Consider the following 15,734-nt stretch of genomic DNA (forward strand, 5'->3'; position numbering starts at 1 on the left):
AAACATGTCAGGCTTGAACAGGTGGCACTAGTCCCCCTTCAGATGGACCACCAGTGGAGCAACATAGTCCAGTATTCAGTGTTTTACCTTGTGACCCAGCTGGGAAGCCTCAGAGCGAGCAGCCACAGCTACGGGTTCAATCAGATTACTGATCTCATGGACCGAGACAGCCATCTGCTCATGGAGAGCCTGCAACACACACACACACGGACACAGGTGAATTAATACACTCAAGCACAAATTTACCTCCCCTCTCAATCGTTCCCAATATAGTTGTCAGATGTCAGGAACAGCATTCTCATTGTTACATTACAATGATGAGTTTTCCTCCATCATTTGATTGCCTGAATACACTTGAAGACTATGTGAATTGTCTGACAGTTAATTCTTGACCTTGGTAAGAATATACTTAACAAAATAATCTTGACACCCGCACTCTCAAGGCTGTGGGATGTTGAGAGCATTGGAAAAAGCTGGCAAGTGAGCCTCAAGTTTTGAATATTTTGTCTTAGAAAATAAAGCTCAAAGGTCCACTTTTTAGATTTTCAAATGCATCTCATTTCTTCTTCAGTAAGTAGAACTTTGAACTAATATGCTGAATACATCATGAAATTTTAGATATTAACAAAGGAGGAAAAGAAACAGTATAATTTTAGATGAGGAAAATTTAAGATGACAAACTGAAAAAACAGATCTACAACCTGAGAGAACTTCACTTACAACTCAACACACAGAGGTTCTGACAGTTTACTTGACAGATCTGTCTGTAACTGGGTCCACATAAAACCGTGTGTGTGTGTGTGTGTGTGTGTGTGTTTACCTCCATGGAGATGTCCTCTCGGGGTGTCAGGTGTTGGCTGATGGCAGCCAGAGAGGCCTGGTCGACCTCACGGATGCAACCATTCAGCACCTCAATAGCATCATCACATTCTCTCTGGCCAGGAGCCTTTTCTCTACACAAATACACAAGCAGATGGAGATGTTATTAATCATCAATCTGGGTTCTCCACTCCTCATTCATTATTTTTTCCAAGTCATGTTTAACAAAATGCAGACCTTAGTATGAATTGTCATTGTGCATTTTATTTTCCCATTAGTCATTAAAATGTCTATTAGTATATCACTATATTGGTTGGTGATGGGTTTTTCCATCATGAATGCCCATACATGTAAAGCTGTTACAGAGGAGTGTCAAAATAACCAAAGACAACTGACACTAAGATAGTTTCCACCAGTTTGATTCTATTCTTGACCATCCTGTCAGCCAACGACAGAGAGCTGACTCTCAGCTAAATAGTTTGAGTGGATGTCTATCTCTGGAGTACTACAGTTCACATAATGTTAACATTAATTTTTAATTACTGTAGCTGTCCAAGGGGCCATTTTAGTGTGTATTTTATCACTCTATGTTTTAAAATATATCCAGTAGTAGAAACGGTAAGGCTTGATCAAGGCAGGGTAGTGCCTCATTAAACCGAATTTTTATGATGTTATTATTTACAGTGAGTGTCTGTCCTTCCTGTTCACAAAACCACTAAGATTCAATAAATGTAGAGCTGGAAATGGCTCTGCTGAATGTGGAAGTACCAATCTAACATCACCGAGAAGGAGGGGGTTATGTCAGAACAGGAGATGACCCCTGAATCTACCAGAGAAGGTACAGCTCAACTAGTAGTTGTGGCAGTAGCAGAGTGTACCTCATGTTGGTGATGAGTTTCTTGATGGAGTCAGACACAGTCCTGGAGTGTCCAGCCAGCACTGACCACTTGGGAGGATCTTTGGGGTTGACAGCCAGGGAGCGGGCAGTCTGGATCAGACCAGTTGAGCTCTCCAGCATCGTCTTCGCTGCCACCAGGATGGGCTCCATGGCTGCATGACCCTGAGGAAGGTGAGTCGATGAGAATGACTCGCTGAAGTGAGAAATACTGAATGCTACTGTCTCCAGAAGTACAGTTTAGAGACACAGGAAGGAATCACACGAGATTCTTACCTGACCTACAGGTACACACCCTTACTAGTGCTTTCTTCTTACTTACAGACTCAACTGCATTCAATGAGCACAGAACTGAGAAACAAGTCAGCACAAGCGAATAGAAATACTCACACACACAAACTGATCCTGTGCTACTTAATTATTTAATGTAGGACCAGACAGTGAACTATCATTGTCAGATCATGCTCTCATTTCATTTCTGATTTAACTTACTTAATTAGCGCAGTGCCCGCTCAAAACATGCTTGGAACAGGCCGAACACAGAGGGTATCAGTAGATGCTATAATTTACCCATATTCCCTAAACGTCTCACATGCAGGCTATTGGTAGATGCTACAATTTACCAATGTTCCCTAAACACCTCGTACGCAGAATATCTGGAGACTAAAATTTTGAGTTGAGCTGAAGTTGATCGGATGAACTGTAGTGCCCATTCATTTAGTGCGTGAGACATCCTACACTATGTCTTGAACATACATACAAAGTTCTTATGTGTGAGGAACGAGAATAGAGCTTAACTCTCTAAACTTTTTCAATTTATTCTCTATGGTAGTTCTTATCACTACGGATGTAATCCCATCTCCAACCACGATGTGGGTTGCAATGGCAGAGTGGTGTTTTCCGTATTTCCACGCGCTGACTCCACAGGCAGAGGAAGAAGCAAATCAAAGTTGTAGAAGCAACGTTGTTAATGAGGTATTTTTATATATTTCTGAACATGCCTGAGACATCCAGCACTAAGTCTTACACGTACATGTCGAGTTTCATTCACAGTAACGTTACACAGAGCTTAAGTCTCTTGAACGTTTTCAAGTCATTAACACTATGGATGTAATCCCACCTCCGACCACAATGTGGGTTGCAATGGCAGAGTGGCGCTGTCCGTATTTCCACTTGTTGACTCCACTGGCAGAAGAAGCAGCAAACCAACGTTATCAACGTTATTGATTTTATGAGGTATTTTTATATATATATTTCTGGAGAACCTCTTATCCAAGCAACTTCACACATTGACAGTGTACTTCCCCGTTTCCCCAGCAATCCACCCGCCAGGTATGAAGTAGATCAGATGAACAGTTCTCAAGATACGCAAAGGATAAACCCACATACATACATTCATATAGACAGACAGAGATTCCTTGCTTTATATAGAGAGATAATACCTACTTAGCCTCATCAATGTAACAGTTGATGTTTCAGTGACTGAGTGTTTGGAGTGGAGGTTGAGGTGAGGACATACCTCAGGGCTGATCTGAGCAGGAATGCTGGCAAACTCTGGGTTGGAGGCAAAGGCTGTCAGATTGTCCACAGCTTCTATCAGGGGTCCAGTGGCAGCCTTACACTTCTCTCTGTTCTCCTGGTTAAAGGCTCCGTCCAAAGCCTGCACAGGGGACATGGTCCTGAATCACAACTTCCCAATAGACCATGCTACTAGAACAGTGGAACAGTTAATGACATATGTATGTAATGTGACAGTTCTGGACATGGACGGATTAACTTTCCCTGGGCAAAAATGAGCTGAGCCCCTGTTTAACCCTCTGTGTAAAGTCTAAAGTTTCTTTAGGCTGCAATCATACAATAGTCACAGGTTTGTTGTGTGGTATTTGGATTAAACACAAATAACTTAAGCTAAATGCAACATATAGGCACAAAACTGAATTATAACTGAATCAAGTCAGTTTGTATTTTGATTTAAATCAGCAAAAAACAGAACACACACAGTAAGCCAGGAGCCTGCTTGGTTATACAGTTTGGTTCTGGATTAGGACTAGAATTAAACTAGGTTGAGTAAGTAAGTAAAAACACAGTTTAATTCAATCAAGTGACATAATAATTGACGTTTACAGCATCAACATTAGTACCACATCTTCAGGGCTTTTCACAGTATGCATGGCCCTGATGGCCCAGGGCCTACAGTTTCACAAGCCATGTCATTTTTTCACTGATCTGCACAGTTCTTTAGATGAAACACAAACAGGAATGAGCAAAAGGGGCTTTAAGTCCCTAGTTTATTTCCTGAGATTAGTTCCAGTGATTCCATATTCCCTGGAACTGGTTGGTCAAAAAGGGCTAGTAGCTCTTACATTGTTAACAGACAGCAAGCAGTGACGGCTGCCACTCTCATGAACGCACACAGCTGTTTACCACTGCTGTTGGAGTTCATGATGTTTCAACTTTTTCAACTTGCTGTCACAACTCGCCATGTGACCTTGTGACCACACCTAGGTGGAAAGCAGCAGTCTGTGGTGTAAGGCTTGGTAAGATCAGAGGTAACTGGGTGCCATGGTGGCAACCACTCGCTGTGTGAAAGCACCTTTATGGCTCATTAGTTCTTGGGACTATTTGGTCAAAAATGGCCATTCACCACACTCAGAGTAGGGTTATCCGTGATCTTTCAGGGTAATCCCCAAAATCACAAGGTCAGTGAATAACTGTAGGGAAGAAAAAAAATCAATCTTCAAGTCCTTTACTATGACTGTTCCCTTGCTGTAAAGGATCAGTTTGCCAACCCTCCACACCATTACAACATCAGAATAGGGAGGAGCTGGGTTGGACAATTTTTGCAACATTTTGAAACTGACAACCACTCAGTGATGTGTGTGTGGAGGTATAAGAGTAGGCAGGTTTGAACTTCTCTATCAAGATCTTATTTTTCATTCCTGATAAAACTACTTCCATCACTCTGCATGTGTACAGCTGAGAATAACACCATGAATGCCTTGGAGGAGAGAGTGTGCACAGACATGGTCTGATGGCAACTGTATGAACTAGTTTATTTGAAGAATTACCCAGCCTTTAAGGTTAACCAGAGTTAGGGTTAGGGTAAGAAATCCAAACCATATATTTGCTTTTCTCTCAACATGGATTACTTACTTTCAATTAATTTGCTTTTGATGATGAATGTGAAAAGACTCATACTACAAACCTTTATGGACTTGACCAGGTTGGCGGTGGTGTTGGCCACCTCTTTGGCTGACTGGACAAACTGCCTCTTGGCAACAGGGTTGGGAGTTTTGGAGGAGGCCAGGCGGCAGGCGTTACACAGTGCTGAGGTGTGTTTGGCAACAATGGTAGCTGCAGAGAGCACCTGGGCAGAGAAACAGTGCACTGGGATAAATAAATGATTCAACCACATTCAGTCTCACTAACCAAGACGAAGAAGACTGATGATAAAAGTGGTCATTAGCATGATGTTGCAGTGAGGGTGGCATGTACTTGTGACTGGGTGCAGGCTGGGTCAACCAGGTTCTGACAGGCCATCTGGATGGACTGGTTAGCACGGGCAAACTGAGCGGGGTCCACCAGGCCCTTTTGACCTGCTGAACTGTTGGGGTCTGATACACCCACCAGATAGGCAGCCTAGGAACATCAGCAGATCATTGGTCAGTTTACAACCACCTCCACAGGTCAAGTGCATGTATTACAAACATAACCAAAACACACATCTTGCCAGCCTTCTCCATTTTATCTCTGAGCTGGTATCTCTTAAGTGGTCTTGGAATACAGCAATAATAAAGTAACCTTCAATAATGATGATTTTACCTGTGCAGCTGCTTCAGTGAGACCACACAGGGCTTTAGAGCCACCACTGACTGAATCACCAAACTCTGGCAGGTTGGAGTTCTTGGCATTGTGGGAAATGCCAGCCATGGACTCACCAAGGATCTGTCAACAGAAAGCCATACGCTTTAGTTTGGAGAATGACTTCATTGTGTGGGCAAACTGGGATATACACAATGTCAAACCACTGAAATGTCTGTAGCAGGGTCCAAAAAAACTGTCAAGTACTGATGCTGGCATCAAATGTCTGGTCAGATTCATTATCTTCTTTACCTGATCTTTGATTAGACAGTTTCTTAAAAAAACCTCAAATTTGGTTTAAACAGTTCTTAAGTTCTTGTTCAGCTGTTTGTGTAGGGGACTAGGGTAGGGACTAACATTAGTATCATAACAAATTCAAAAGTTTCCCCTTAAAGTAGTGAAAAACCACACTATTGTACATGTTCTGCTTTATAGCACAGCAATTGGAAGGACAAAGAAACATGGACAGGATGGGCTTGAATGTTTAAAAGGTCTGCAAAGAAAATACAATTTCTATTCATTTTAGAGGTCCATAAATTCCTTATATCTCTTAATAAATTCCAAGTAAGTTTCCTGGAAAGAACTATGTAATTTTGGACTAGTAATGAGTAAAATAGTGTGTTGAATTGGTAACCTTCCAGTAACTTAGAGTCTTCCAATTCAACAATTCAACTTCTGTAAAGAATAAAGTTTCCAATAAAAATGGATAATGGATGAATATTCACTTGGGTTGAAATGATGCTCTTCTCTCAAGAAAATCTTTCAAGGAAATCTTTCTGGAAATCAACAACTGTTGATAAACTCAACATAAGGAAACTCTGACCTAAACAACAGTCTCAGAACTCCATCATTATTTTGCCTTTAGGCAGTATTCAGACTAAATCAGGTGGTGTGGCAAAATCGCCAGTCCTCCCATTCATTCCCATGTGTTTCACCTGCAGGCGTTTTGGCCGCAGTGGTGCAACACTGGCCTGCAGCCAGCAAGTTGAACCAGAGTCAACTTTTGGAGAAACACAACCCACCGTCACTGCGGCTGAAGGCTGCAGTGGCCAATCACAGCTGGAGATCAGACTGATCAGAGCTGTAAAACCCTGCCATGAGGGAGTACAAAGACGTTACTAGGAGGGGAGGACATTTCTCTTCGTTTCATGACGTTAAAAGTAAAGTTAGACTTTGCTGTCAGCTTCCTGACTCATTTTTAAAAAGATGAGAGGAAAAAAGAGAGAAAGAGAAAGAGCTCAGAGCACCAGCAAGAGAGAGAGCAGCTGTGGTCAAGTGAGCTGGAGAGTGAATAAAGAGAAGGAGCGCTGGTAGTGAGAAAGCCAGTGAATCAGATCAATAAAACGTTATTTTTGGATTGTTTCACAGCGCTTACGTTCTAGAGCACAAATAAACACGCCAGCACCCCCACACACCTCTGCTTAACCCTGCGGCAGTGAGCTGCACCGCCTGATTTGGTCTGAATATGGCCTTAATTAGTACCACATTGTATAGTTACTTCCAGAAGCCATGTGTGTCCTACCTTGGAGTTTTCCATGACACTGTCGATGCAGTCAAAGTAGGACAGGTCATTGACAGCTTCAGTCGGGTTCTCCAGCATCCCCCTCACTGACTGCACACACAAACAACACAGTCACAATACACACAACAAGTACACACTGTACTTGCACATCTCAGCTGACTGTCACATGACCACTGCACTGTCTAAATGCTGCATTAAATCCTCATTTCTAATTTTCTTTATTATCAATAATTTCCATTTTCATTTTTTTCAGATCATATCCATGACCTGAGGTAATAGTTGCACAAGTCTGGATCAATCATTGCTTAAGTCAAGAAATTCACATTAAAATGGACACATATTTGGTTGTCATGTGAACCAGAATCAACATATGAATCAGTTGCCCACTCACTGATACAGGATTGGTGGATTAATAGATGGATGGTTGTATTATTATAGTTACCTCCAGCTCCCTGAGAGCATTGTCGCACTCTTTCTGACCTGGAGCCTGCTGAGTGCACATGGTGATGAGCTGGTTGATACTGTCTGTAACTGCCCTGTGGACACAAGCTCAGAGATGTAAGAGACACATAAGCATAAAAAAATAGCAGACAGAGAGATGGAGAGAAATGCTTGCTACCGAGCGGCAGCTGCCAGCTGGTTCTTGAGGTTGGGGGAGCCGGGGTCAGTGGACAGGGCTTTGGCTGCCAGGAGCAGCTTGCTGGACGACATGGAGATTGTCTTCAGGTTGGACACCACCTGTGTCTGGTCCTCTTTAGACTGCAAGAGAGCAGGAAGAAGCAATGCAGAGCACTTCAGAAACTTTACAACTGCTGTTTACAAAAATTCACTGAAATTAAATGATTATGTCTCAAAACCTTATGACTCATGCCTCCTTATCCCGATAAAGATGGAATCCAGAGACAAAGATTTACTATTTCCTGGCAGCAAAGATGCAAAGTCACTAAGTATATTTGTTAATTGAATGCTTGCCTTCCATTGTTTGCAATTAAAGATGGAAATACAGTACTTTCTGCTCCATTACATTTATTGCCGAACCGTACTGTAGTTTCTGAAATATACTTAGGGATGATCACATTGAGGTGAATCACTAAAACACAATGCCTGGTTATGGCACTTCTCCTTGTAATAAATATAGAGCTGCAACAATTAGTTGATTACTTAATTTGTTAATTGACAGAAAATTATTGATTGCTAACTAATTATAAAAAATAATAATTAATAAAAATAACTAATTTTGATCATCAATTACCACTTTTGAGTTATTTTTAAGAAAAAATGTAAAGATTCTCTGGCTCAAGCTTCTCAAATGTGAATATTTTCTGGTGGCTTTAGTCTTCTATGACAGTGGACTGAATATCTTTGAGGTTGTGTGGTTGTGGTTGTGGACTGTTGATCAGGACATTTGAGGACGTCACCTTGATCTTTGGATGCATATATGTTGAGTTTTGAAAGGATAAGTATAGTGCTATTCTACATTTTTGTAATTACCAACAAATCTCATGTGCAGAGCCAAACCAACATATTATGTGTGTTATCTGATATATCCTATTCCTTTGTGCTATCGACCTCCATTGTTGTCCAAAAACTATTAAAAATGACTCACACCGTTGCACTGGGTGACACATTCCTTCATTACTGTAGTTTATTTTGTGAGGCGTTTTCAACTATTTCCATCTTCAGTAGAAAGAAATGGGCTTGGGGCTTAGAACAACAGTCAGGGTAAGCAAGTATTGAGAAACGGACTGACACGTTGCTAGTTTGGGTCTTATGAAAAAATGGTGACATAAAGGACTTTTTATTCAGGAGTCATCTGCAAGTTTATGGCAATAAAGAAAATTGTTTTGCAAATGTATCACGAGGTGGTGAGTTCATATGCTCATTACCTGAATTTTCATTTATGCTGTTTTTCTTTGATGTGTTACATTTTGAGGCTGCTGTGGCTCAAATTCACTGTAAGGACCAATATGATTTCATTTCATCTAATCAAATTATTCAGTCATTTCCCTCGCTGAGTGGATCACATTTCAGTGTAATTAAATAGTAACTTTACAGCAGACTGAAATGTAGTGTTTCTCTACCCTCTCTGGTTGAAAGTTTCAAGCATGTTTCACCTCTGGTTCATCCACACCCAACAATGAAGTTGTACTGTAGTATTCTGGGGTACACCTGTATATCACGCAGCACAGTGAAAAGTTAAACCACTGGAGGTCAGCAAAAACAAGATTTTAAGCAGGTTTACTAGTTACTCTTTAAACCATCATATGTAAGTATTCTCCCATTATACTGACCTGGGATGTTCCAGCCATGTCGACACCAGCCTCGAGGAAGTTGCTGAAGTCCTGTCCAAATTTGCTGGTGGCCCTGGCCAAGTCCTGGGTGGTCCCTCTGGATGCCTGGACCACCTCATTGGCTGATTGATTGAGACCGGCTGCCACCTCGTTGAGCTGAGCCTGAACCTCCGGGAAGCTCCTTCCACTGGATGGGAACTACAGAGGGAAGAACAATGAGAGCTGCTTAATAGCAACATGGCAGACATAATCCAGTGTAGAAGAGGAAAAACAGAGATTGAAATGAAAACGTAGGTGGTTGCTATAGTACCAACATCTGGGAAATGGTTAACAGAATTATGAATGTGTCAGTTTGGATGAGATTTGTTCATTCTCAAGTTTGGAGAAGTTTTCATTGTCATTCATGGAGGATAGGCTGTTTTTGACAAAAGAAATACATTAAAAAATACATTTATTGTAAAATTACAAGTGGACAAGAAAAAAATACTACAAACATATTATACATATTTGAAGATTCATATTAAATTGTCTTATTATATACTATATTATATTAAGTAAACTACACTAGAAACACTATGAATCCCACAAACCCAAGTACAACTCTGAAAAATATCCCTCTTATTACAAACAGGTAGCCAGTACTAACAGAATCAGCCAGGAGAGTCTTGCTAGCTTCGCCCACAGCGCGGATGGCGTTGTCCACATCCCTCTGGCCAGGAAGGCAGTTCACACATCTATTCAGGGCCTGAGACACTGCCTTAGCCACCTATACACACACACACACACACACACACACACACACACACACACTTATCAGTGTTAGAATTCCTCAATAAAACAAGTTTCATGTCTCCGCAGGTTGATTTTCATCACAGCTGAGTCATTGTCTTGTCACTAACCAACAGTCTTATTTCACAGACAGCTCAAGTTAACATTCTCATGTCACTACATGCCAAAACTAATGCTTTCATCAACAACATATGTCAGCTAGTTTTCTAATCACAAGAGCCAGAGTTAGTTTACCAGCTAGACACAGTATTATATTTATCTTGACAGTAACAAAATGAAGTACAATGTAACTATCAGTGTTGAAAAGATCAGTCAAGAGTCTGTTCTGGCTTTATGTTATCTGAATGCCTCTGCATAACTGACACTCCAACCCTTTTATCTGTCCCTCCGTATCCCTCAGTTTGTGTCTGACCTGGGCTAGCCTCTGCTGACTCTCTGCATCTCCTGGCTTCGCAATGGCTCTCTTGGTTTCTTCGATCAAGTTGGCTGACTTATCCATGACGGCACCGGCACAGTCCAGTGTGGCATTGCGTGCTGGTGAGTCGTCTGTGGTGGCAGCGACTCCTCTGGCAGCTGAGGCCAGGGACTTCAGAGCCTGGGCCACATCTCTGGCTGCCATACCTGGATCCAGAAAGAACAGACTTTAGAAAAAACAGCTGGAATAGAAAAAAAAAAAAAAGGAGCTGCAATGAACTCTATTCACGTAAAATAGAGCAGGAAGTAGCTGAGTTTTAGAAATTTACTGGACTATTTCACAGTTTAATTGTTATACAATGTATTTCTGAATTTATTTATATAATTATCTATTTCATAATGTCATAGTTATGTAATGAGTTTTGAATCTGGTCATACCACCTGTGCATTTTTAGTTCTCTGATTGGACCATTTAACTAAAATATCAAATGGACTAATAAAATAAAGTGTATTTCATTGTTTTTTACAAAAACAATGTGTAATGTTTAATTTGTAGGTTTCTGTCATATCTATTTGCAGTACTTTTGCAGCACAACACATTCAGATGTATTCTGAACATCTCTGGATATGATGGGATGGTCAAAGCAAATGATTGAAATATAATTAAGTGTGTTAATGTCAAACCCACCTGTGTAGTTCTCATTGCCCTGGGTTGCCTCACTCAGCAGCTGGGCAATGGCTGAGCTCACAGCCTTGGTGCTGGTACCCAGATCCTGGGAGCATTTCTCAAGCTGAACAACAGCAAGCAGATAGGGGAGAAGAGAAACTGTTAATCATACTGTTCTAAATACATTTCCACAATTTGGAAACCAGACAAATGAAGCTTCTTCTGCTGGGGAGGTCTAGTTAATGTCATAGCACAATCTGGTAAGGAATAAAGACTGCGTGTTTGTGTGTGTGTGTGTGTGTGTGTGTGTGTGTGTGTGTGTGTGTGTGTGTGTGTCTTACAGTCTCTCCTGGCAGTGGTTTGAGTTTGCCCTCGTCAGCTGAAGCCTTGGCCTCCTGGATGTCCTTCTCCAGACCTCTCACCATTGACAGAGCATTGTCTATCTCCAACGGGCCGCATGCTTCCTGAGCCTATTGATATTACATCACAATATGATTCATAAACTACTACTACTACTACTAATAATAATAATAAATAACAATATTTAATGATCACCCAGCCCTGCCTCCCTCTACACAATTCATATTAGCAATGCAACAGAAAAGTTAACTTAAAAAAAAGTAAACTTTAAAGTTAAAATAACTTATTTGAGCTCGTAACACTCAAATCTTGATGCCTTGTGATCTAACTAGACTTAATAGTATCAGTTCAGTCAGTACGGTCACTACAGTGCTGAAAATAACAAACTCTTTGTAGTAGAGTTGAGACAGATAAAGTTCTGGAGCTTCAGCTGTGGAATTATTAAAAACATATTAGTGAATGCAGAAGAGTAGTACCTTCTGTGAGGCAGTGCGAAGCTCAGCCAAAGCACTGGCCAGGTTCTTCGCACACTGGCTGAGCTGCATAGCTGAGGCCTGGTCACTGATGGTGGGAACTGTGGCTTTGGAGGCTGTAACCATTTTAGCACCAGGCTGGAAGAGACAAACTATTAGAACTGACTTTAATTTAAACACGACAAACTCACGATATTAACTGCTGTAGGGACAAAGAACATACTGATGCTTTAGCTATTCTTACCACGACTGGGTTTAAAATACCTTATGTTTGTCTTGAAGGGGGAACTAGAGGGAAGGTGAAAGGGTCATTCAAATCAATGGGTTTAAAGGTGCTATATGTAAGAATTGGACACCTGTCAATTCACACTCCAAACCAATTGGGGGCAGCATATCACCAGAAAGCTGGGGTGTCCATTACGTTACACACTACTGCACTATACTGTTGTGTCAAATGTACTGTATGTTCTGTTCTGTTAGGAGTCTGTTATTGTACTAATTCACTACTATAGGAACTTCTGCAGTACTGGAAAAATCTAAATGTGTTGCCCCTGTTCACTGAGTGAATGGTGCTGGTGTTACCTGCAGGAAGTTCTGGCTGGCACTGATGAGGGCCAGCTGAGCGCTGGGACTGTCAGGCTGAGACTGGCTGCCTCTGACTCCCTGAACCAGCTGAGGGATCTGCTCTGCCACCACCTGATGTCACACACATATGACATTACGTTGCATTAAAAACATGATGGTTGACTAATTTACCTACAGCATATGTACTTATCTCATTTCAAGTCAAACTGAAATTAAATTGCATCCTTTACTGGTACAGCATACAAATCTGTAGTACTATGCTATATTCAGAAAAGGGAAAAACACTGTAATCAAAAGGGATTTTTTTTTTATTCTATGTACCAGTCAGATTGCCATTCAATTTTCTGTCTGTGCAGTAGGTATTTAACATTTGTTTGACTTCAAAAATAGATGTTTTTAAATTTCTGTTAACTAAACTTAGAAAGATACAAACAAAAAATGGGAAAGAATAATACAGGGTGAAGAGAGCAAGAGAAAGGACAAAAAAATGGCAATGAGAATAGAGAAGGCCACTCTGTCTGTAAGTACCATCTGTGCAGTGTAGGCAGGTAGGTCATGCGTTTACCTTGCAGCTGTGGACGAGCTGCTGCTGGGCAGCCTGGTTCTTGTTGGACGAGGCAGCGTGCTGAGCTGCAGCTATTGTCTGAGTGGCTGCTGCTGCTGCCTGTTTGGCAGCATTCTGACAGGAAACAGGAAACAGACATGCGTTAGCTTGTATGTGACTATGACACTAGCAATAAATGTAATTTAGTATGAGTTGTATAACTGATTAAAGTAGCTAACACTACATTAACAGATAATATTAGTTAGTTAGCAGAATTAATATGAGGGTGCTTGTTGTTTTAATGACCCTTTAAACCACTAAAACATGTTTAGTTGTCACATATCCCTGGATATCTTCTGACTCCAGTTGCACACAACTTCCAGTAGCTACTGATAGCGGCAGCATAATATTGTAGAAGTAATATTTGTCTTATGCGGCCCTAACAGATATTGGGCCTCATGCAAGAGTATTTTCATACTCTTGTCCTAAAACTTCTTCTGATGTTTGCTCATACGAGAGTTCCAGGTGAACATTTGAGATTTGATCATTAACACCCCAAAATTGTTCAGCTCCATTTGTGAACAAGTGTAGAAGAGGAATTTCATTGTGCGGAGCTTCAAGTCCTGCTGTCAGAAATCAGTAGACAAAAACGTAAAATGTATTGGAGGAACAATAAAAATGATCTTAAAAACGAATCCAGCTGTCAACGTATCATTGGAGCAGAGCTGTAATGTGACAGAAATAAAGAGGGAATGCTTTGACATTAAGTTAGATGCTAAAAAATGTCTTTCTAAAGCAAAACACTACATGACTAACATGAGAGGTGGTCATGTGACAGTCACAGAGATATTAGAGGAGAGAATTTTTTAGCCTACAGGCAAAATTTTGCCAATTGCAAACTGGTTTTCGACCCTCGCCAACTACCAACTGGGCTGAAACTATATATTGGTGAGCTGTTTTTAAAGATTTATGTCTTCAGTAAGAGGAACCAACGGGCTTGGAGCTGAGACACACACACAGGGCAGAGAAGTCAGAAAGTATTGAGAGGTGGACTAACAAATTGTTGGTTAGACTCTGTGCATGGGCTTTGTTGACAATCCTTTATAGAACTATAGATATAAACTTCCAACCATGGTTGGATATAGAATGATTGTATCCACTGGGACCAATGATACATTCATTTAAAAAGCTTTGTTTGTTTTTTTTTATTAATTTATCTGATGAGGACCTAATGGTCAGTCAGATAATTCTGTGTAGGCAACATAAAATACAGTCAGGGGTTTTTCTGTAGCCCTTTGCTCCACCTCCTTCCTTTTTACCTCCAGCTTGTTGACCAGCCGTTTCTTGATAGCATTCTGGGCAGCAGCATTTGTGGCCATGCGGAGACCTTCAGCAGCCTCTCGCAACTTCTGTTGCTGTTCCTCACTGTCAGGGTTTGCTGCTGCACCCTTGGGTGACATGCACATAGATCATTATAATACTATATGGGTTATTATACAGACTAATTGAAATGATAAAGTATGTTCATTGTGTTAAGCATAGACATAATGAAAAAGAAAAAGAAAGGCAGACCTTTGCTGCCTCCACCATCTTGGCAGTGGCATCAGCCAGCAGCTTGGCAGCTGACAGCAGCTTGCGGGAGTTCTCCAGGTCTGACTCTCCCTCTGCATCCATCTTGATGGCATTGACCAGATCAGATGTGGCCTGGGCAAGGATTCGAGCCTGACGAACCATCTCACCTGATGGGTTAAACAAGAGGGAGAGGAAGAAAAACAGAAGTGTTGGAAGGAAAATTCCACCCTTGGGACTATTATCATTGTAATCAATCTGTAACATTCAGTGCATTTGTATTATGATCAAGTGTATATGGTTACATGGGAGTATATAGCCTAGTCAACAGCAGTCTTAGAATGATGAGATGATTTTGTTTTCAGTATAGTGAGGGTTTAATAGTATACAGTAAATCCCAGCTGTGACGACCCTCTCTGGACAGGACACCTTGGCCTCTCTCTGCAGGAGCCTGGTGGACAGAGTTAGGTCATCCGGGAGGTCCAGCTCACCTGGACTGACTGACTGACTGCTCTGTATAAGCTAGTGGCATTCAGCCACTTCTCTCTGCCCTGGCTTCCAACCTGTTTGGTTGGTCTTTAATTCAATATCTCTGTTAGTTATGTAAAATTGTAAAAAGTTTTTTTTAGTTACAACTCATGTATGGTCTTCCCTGCTTTGTCCTTGAGCCACAGCTAACTTTAAAGCCCACCATACACAAGCTTTTGAAGGAGCCAATAACATACTGAGCACTTTGCTACATTTATAGCCATGCCTCTAGAGGCAAGAAATCAGTTCATTGAATCAACAAATACTCAGCCATTACATTATGCAATATCCCGCCAAAGTCTTTACAAGTCCAACTTTTCTTGTATCTTTTCTTGAGTCTTGTATCCAGTTTTCTTAATACATACAGATCAAGAATATCCACAACACAGTTTAATAAAATTCAAACCATTCTTTTAT

General features: G+C 41.1%; 1 protein-coding gene across 1 annotated transcript in view; it reads right to left on the reverse strand.

Moving 5' to 3' along the window:
- The window catches only part of tln1 (talin 1), a 107,046-nt gene that overhangs the window by 26,282 nt on the left and 65,030 nt on the right, over positions 1 to 15,734 (reverse strand). Inside the window, exons 21-40 of the mRNA XM_042394404.1 lie at positions 14,793 to 14,959; positions 14,540 to 14,668; positions 13,242 to 13,355; positions 12,674 to 12,787; positions 12,095 to 12,229; positions 11,600 to 11,728; positions 11,280 to 11,382; positions 10,590 to 10,798; positions 10,035 to 10,154; positions 9,389 to 9,586; positions 7,717 to 7,856; positions 7,540 to 7,633; positions 7,098 to 7,187; positions 5,537 to 5,659; positions 5,210 to 5,353; positions 4,920 to 5,081; positions 3,234 to 3,374; positions 1,698 to 1,879; positions 821 to 953; positions 88 to 189 (exon numbers count right to left, since the gene is read on the reverse strand). Of these exons, the coding sequence (XP_042250338.1) occupies positions 88 to 189; positions 821 to 953; positions 1,698 to 1,879; positions 3,234 to 3,374; positions 4,920 to 5,081; positions 5,210 to 5,353; positions 5,537 to 5,659; positions 7,098 to 7,187; positions 7,540 to 7,633; positions 7,717 to 7,856; positions 9,389 to 9,586; positions 10,035 to 10,154; positions 10,590 to 10,798; positions 11,280 to 11,382; positions 11,600 to 11,728; positions 12,095 to 12,229; positions 12,674 to 12,787; positions 13,242 to 13,355; positions 14,540 to 14,668; positions 14,793 to 14,959 (2,729 nt within the window). The remainder of the gene's footprint in view (positions 1 to 87; positions 190 to 820; positions 954 to 1,697; positions 1,880 to 3,233; positions 3,375 to 4,919; positions 5,082 to 5,209; positions 5,354 to 5,536; positions 5,660 to 7,097; positions 7,188 to 7,539; positions 7,634 to 7,716; positions 7,857 to 9,388; positions 9,587 to 10,034; positions 10,155 to 10,589; positions 10,799 to 11,279; positions 11,383 to 11,599; positions 11,729 to 12,094; positions 12,230 to 12,673; positions 12,788 to 13,241; positions 13,356 to 14,539; positions 14,669 to 14,792; positions 14,960 to 15,734) is intronic.

Source organism: Thunnus maccoyii, chromosome 19, assembly GCF_910596095.1.
Source record: "Thunnus maccoyii chromosome 19, fThuMac1.1, whole genome shotgun sequence".
NCBI lineage: Eukaryota > Metazoa > Chordata > Actinopteri > Scombriformes > Scombridae > Thunnus > Thunnus maccoyii.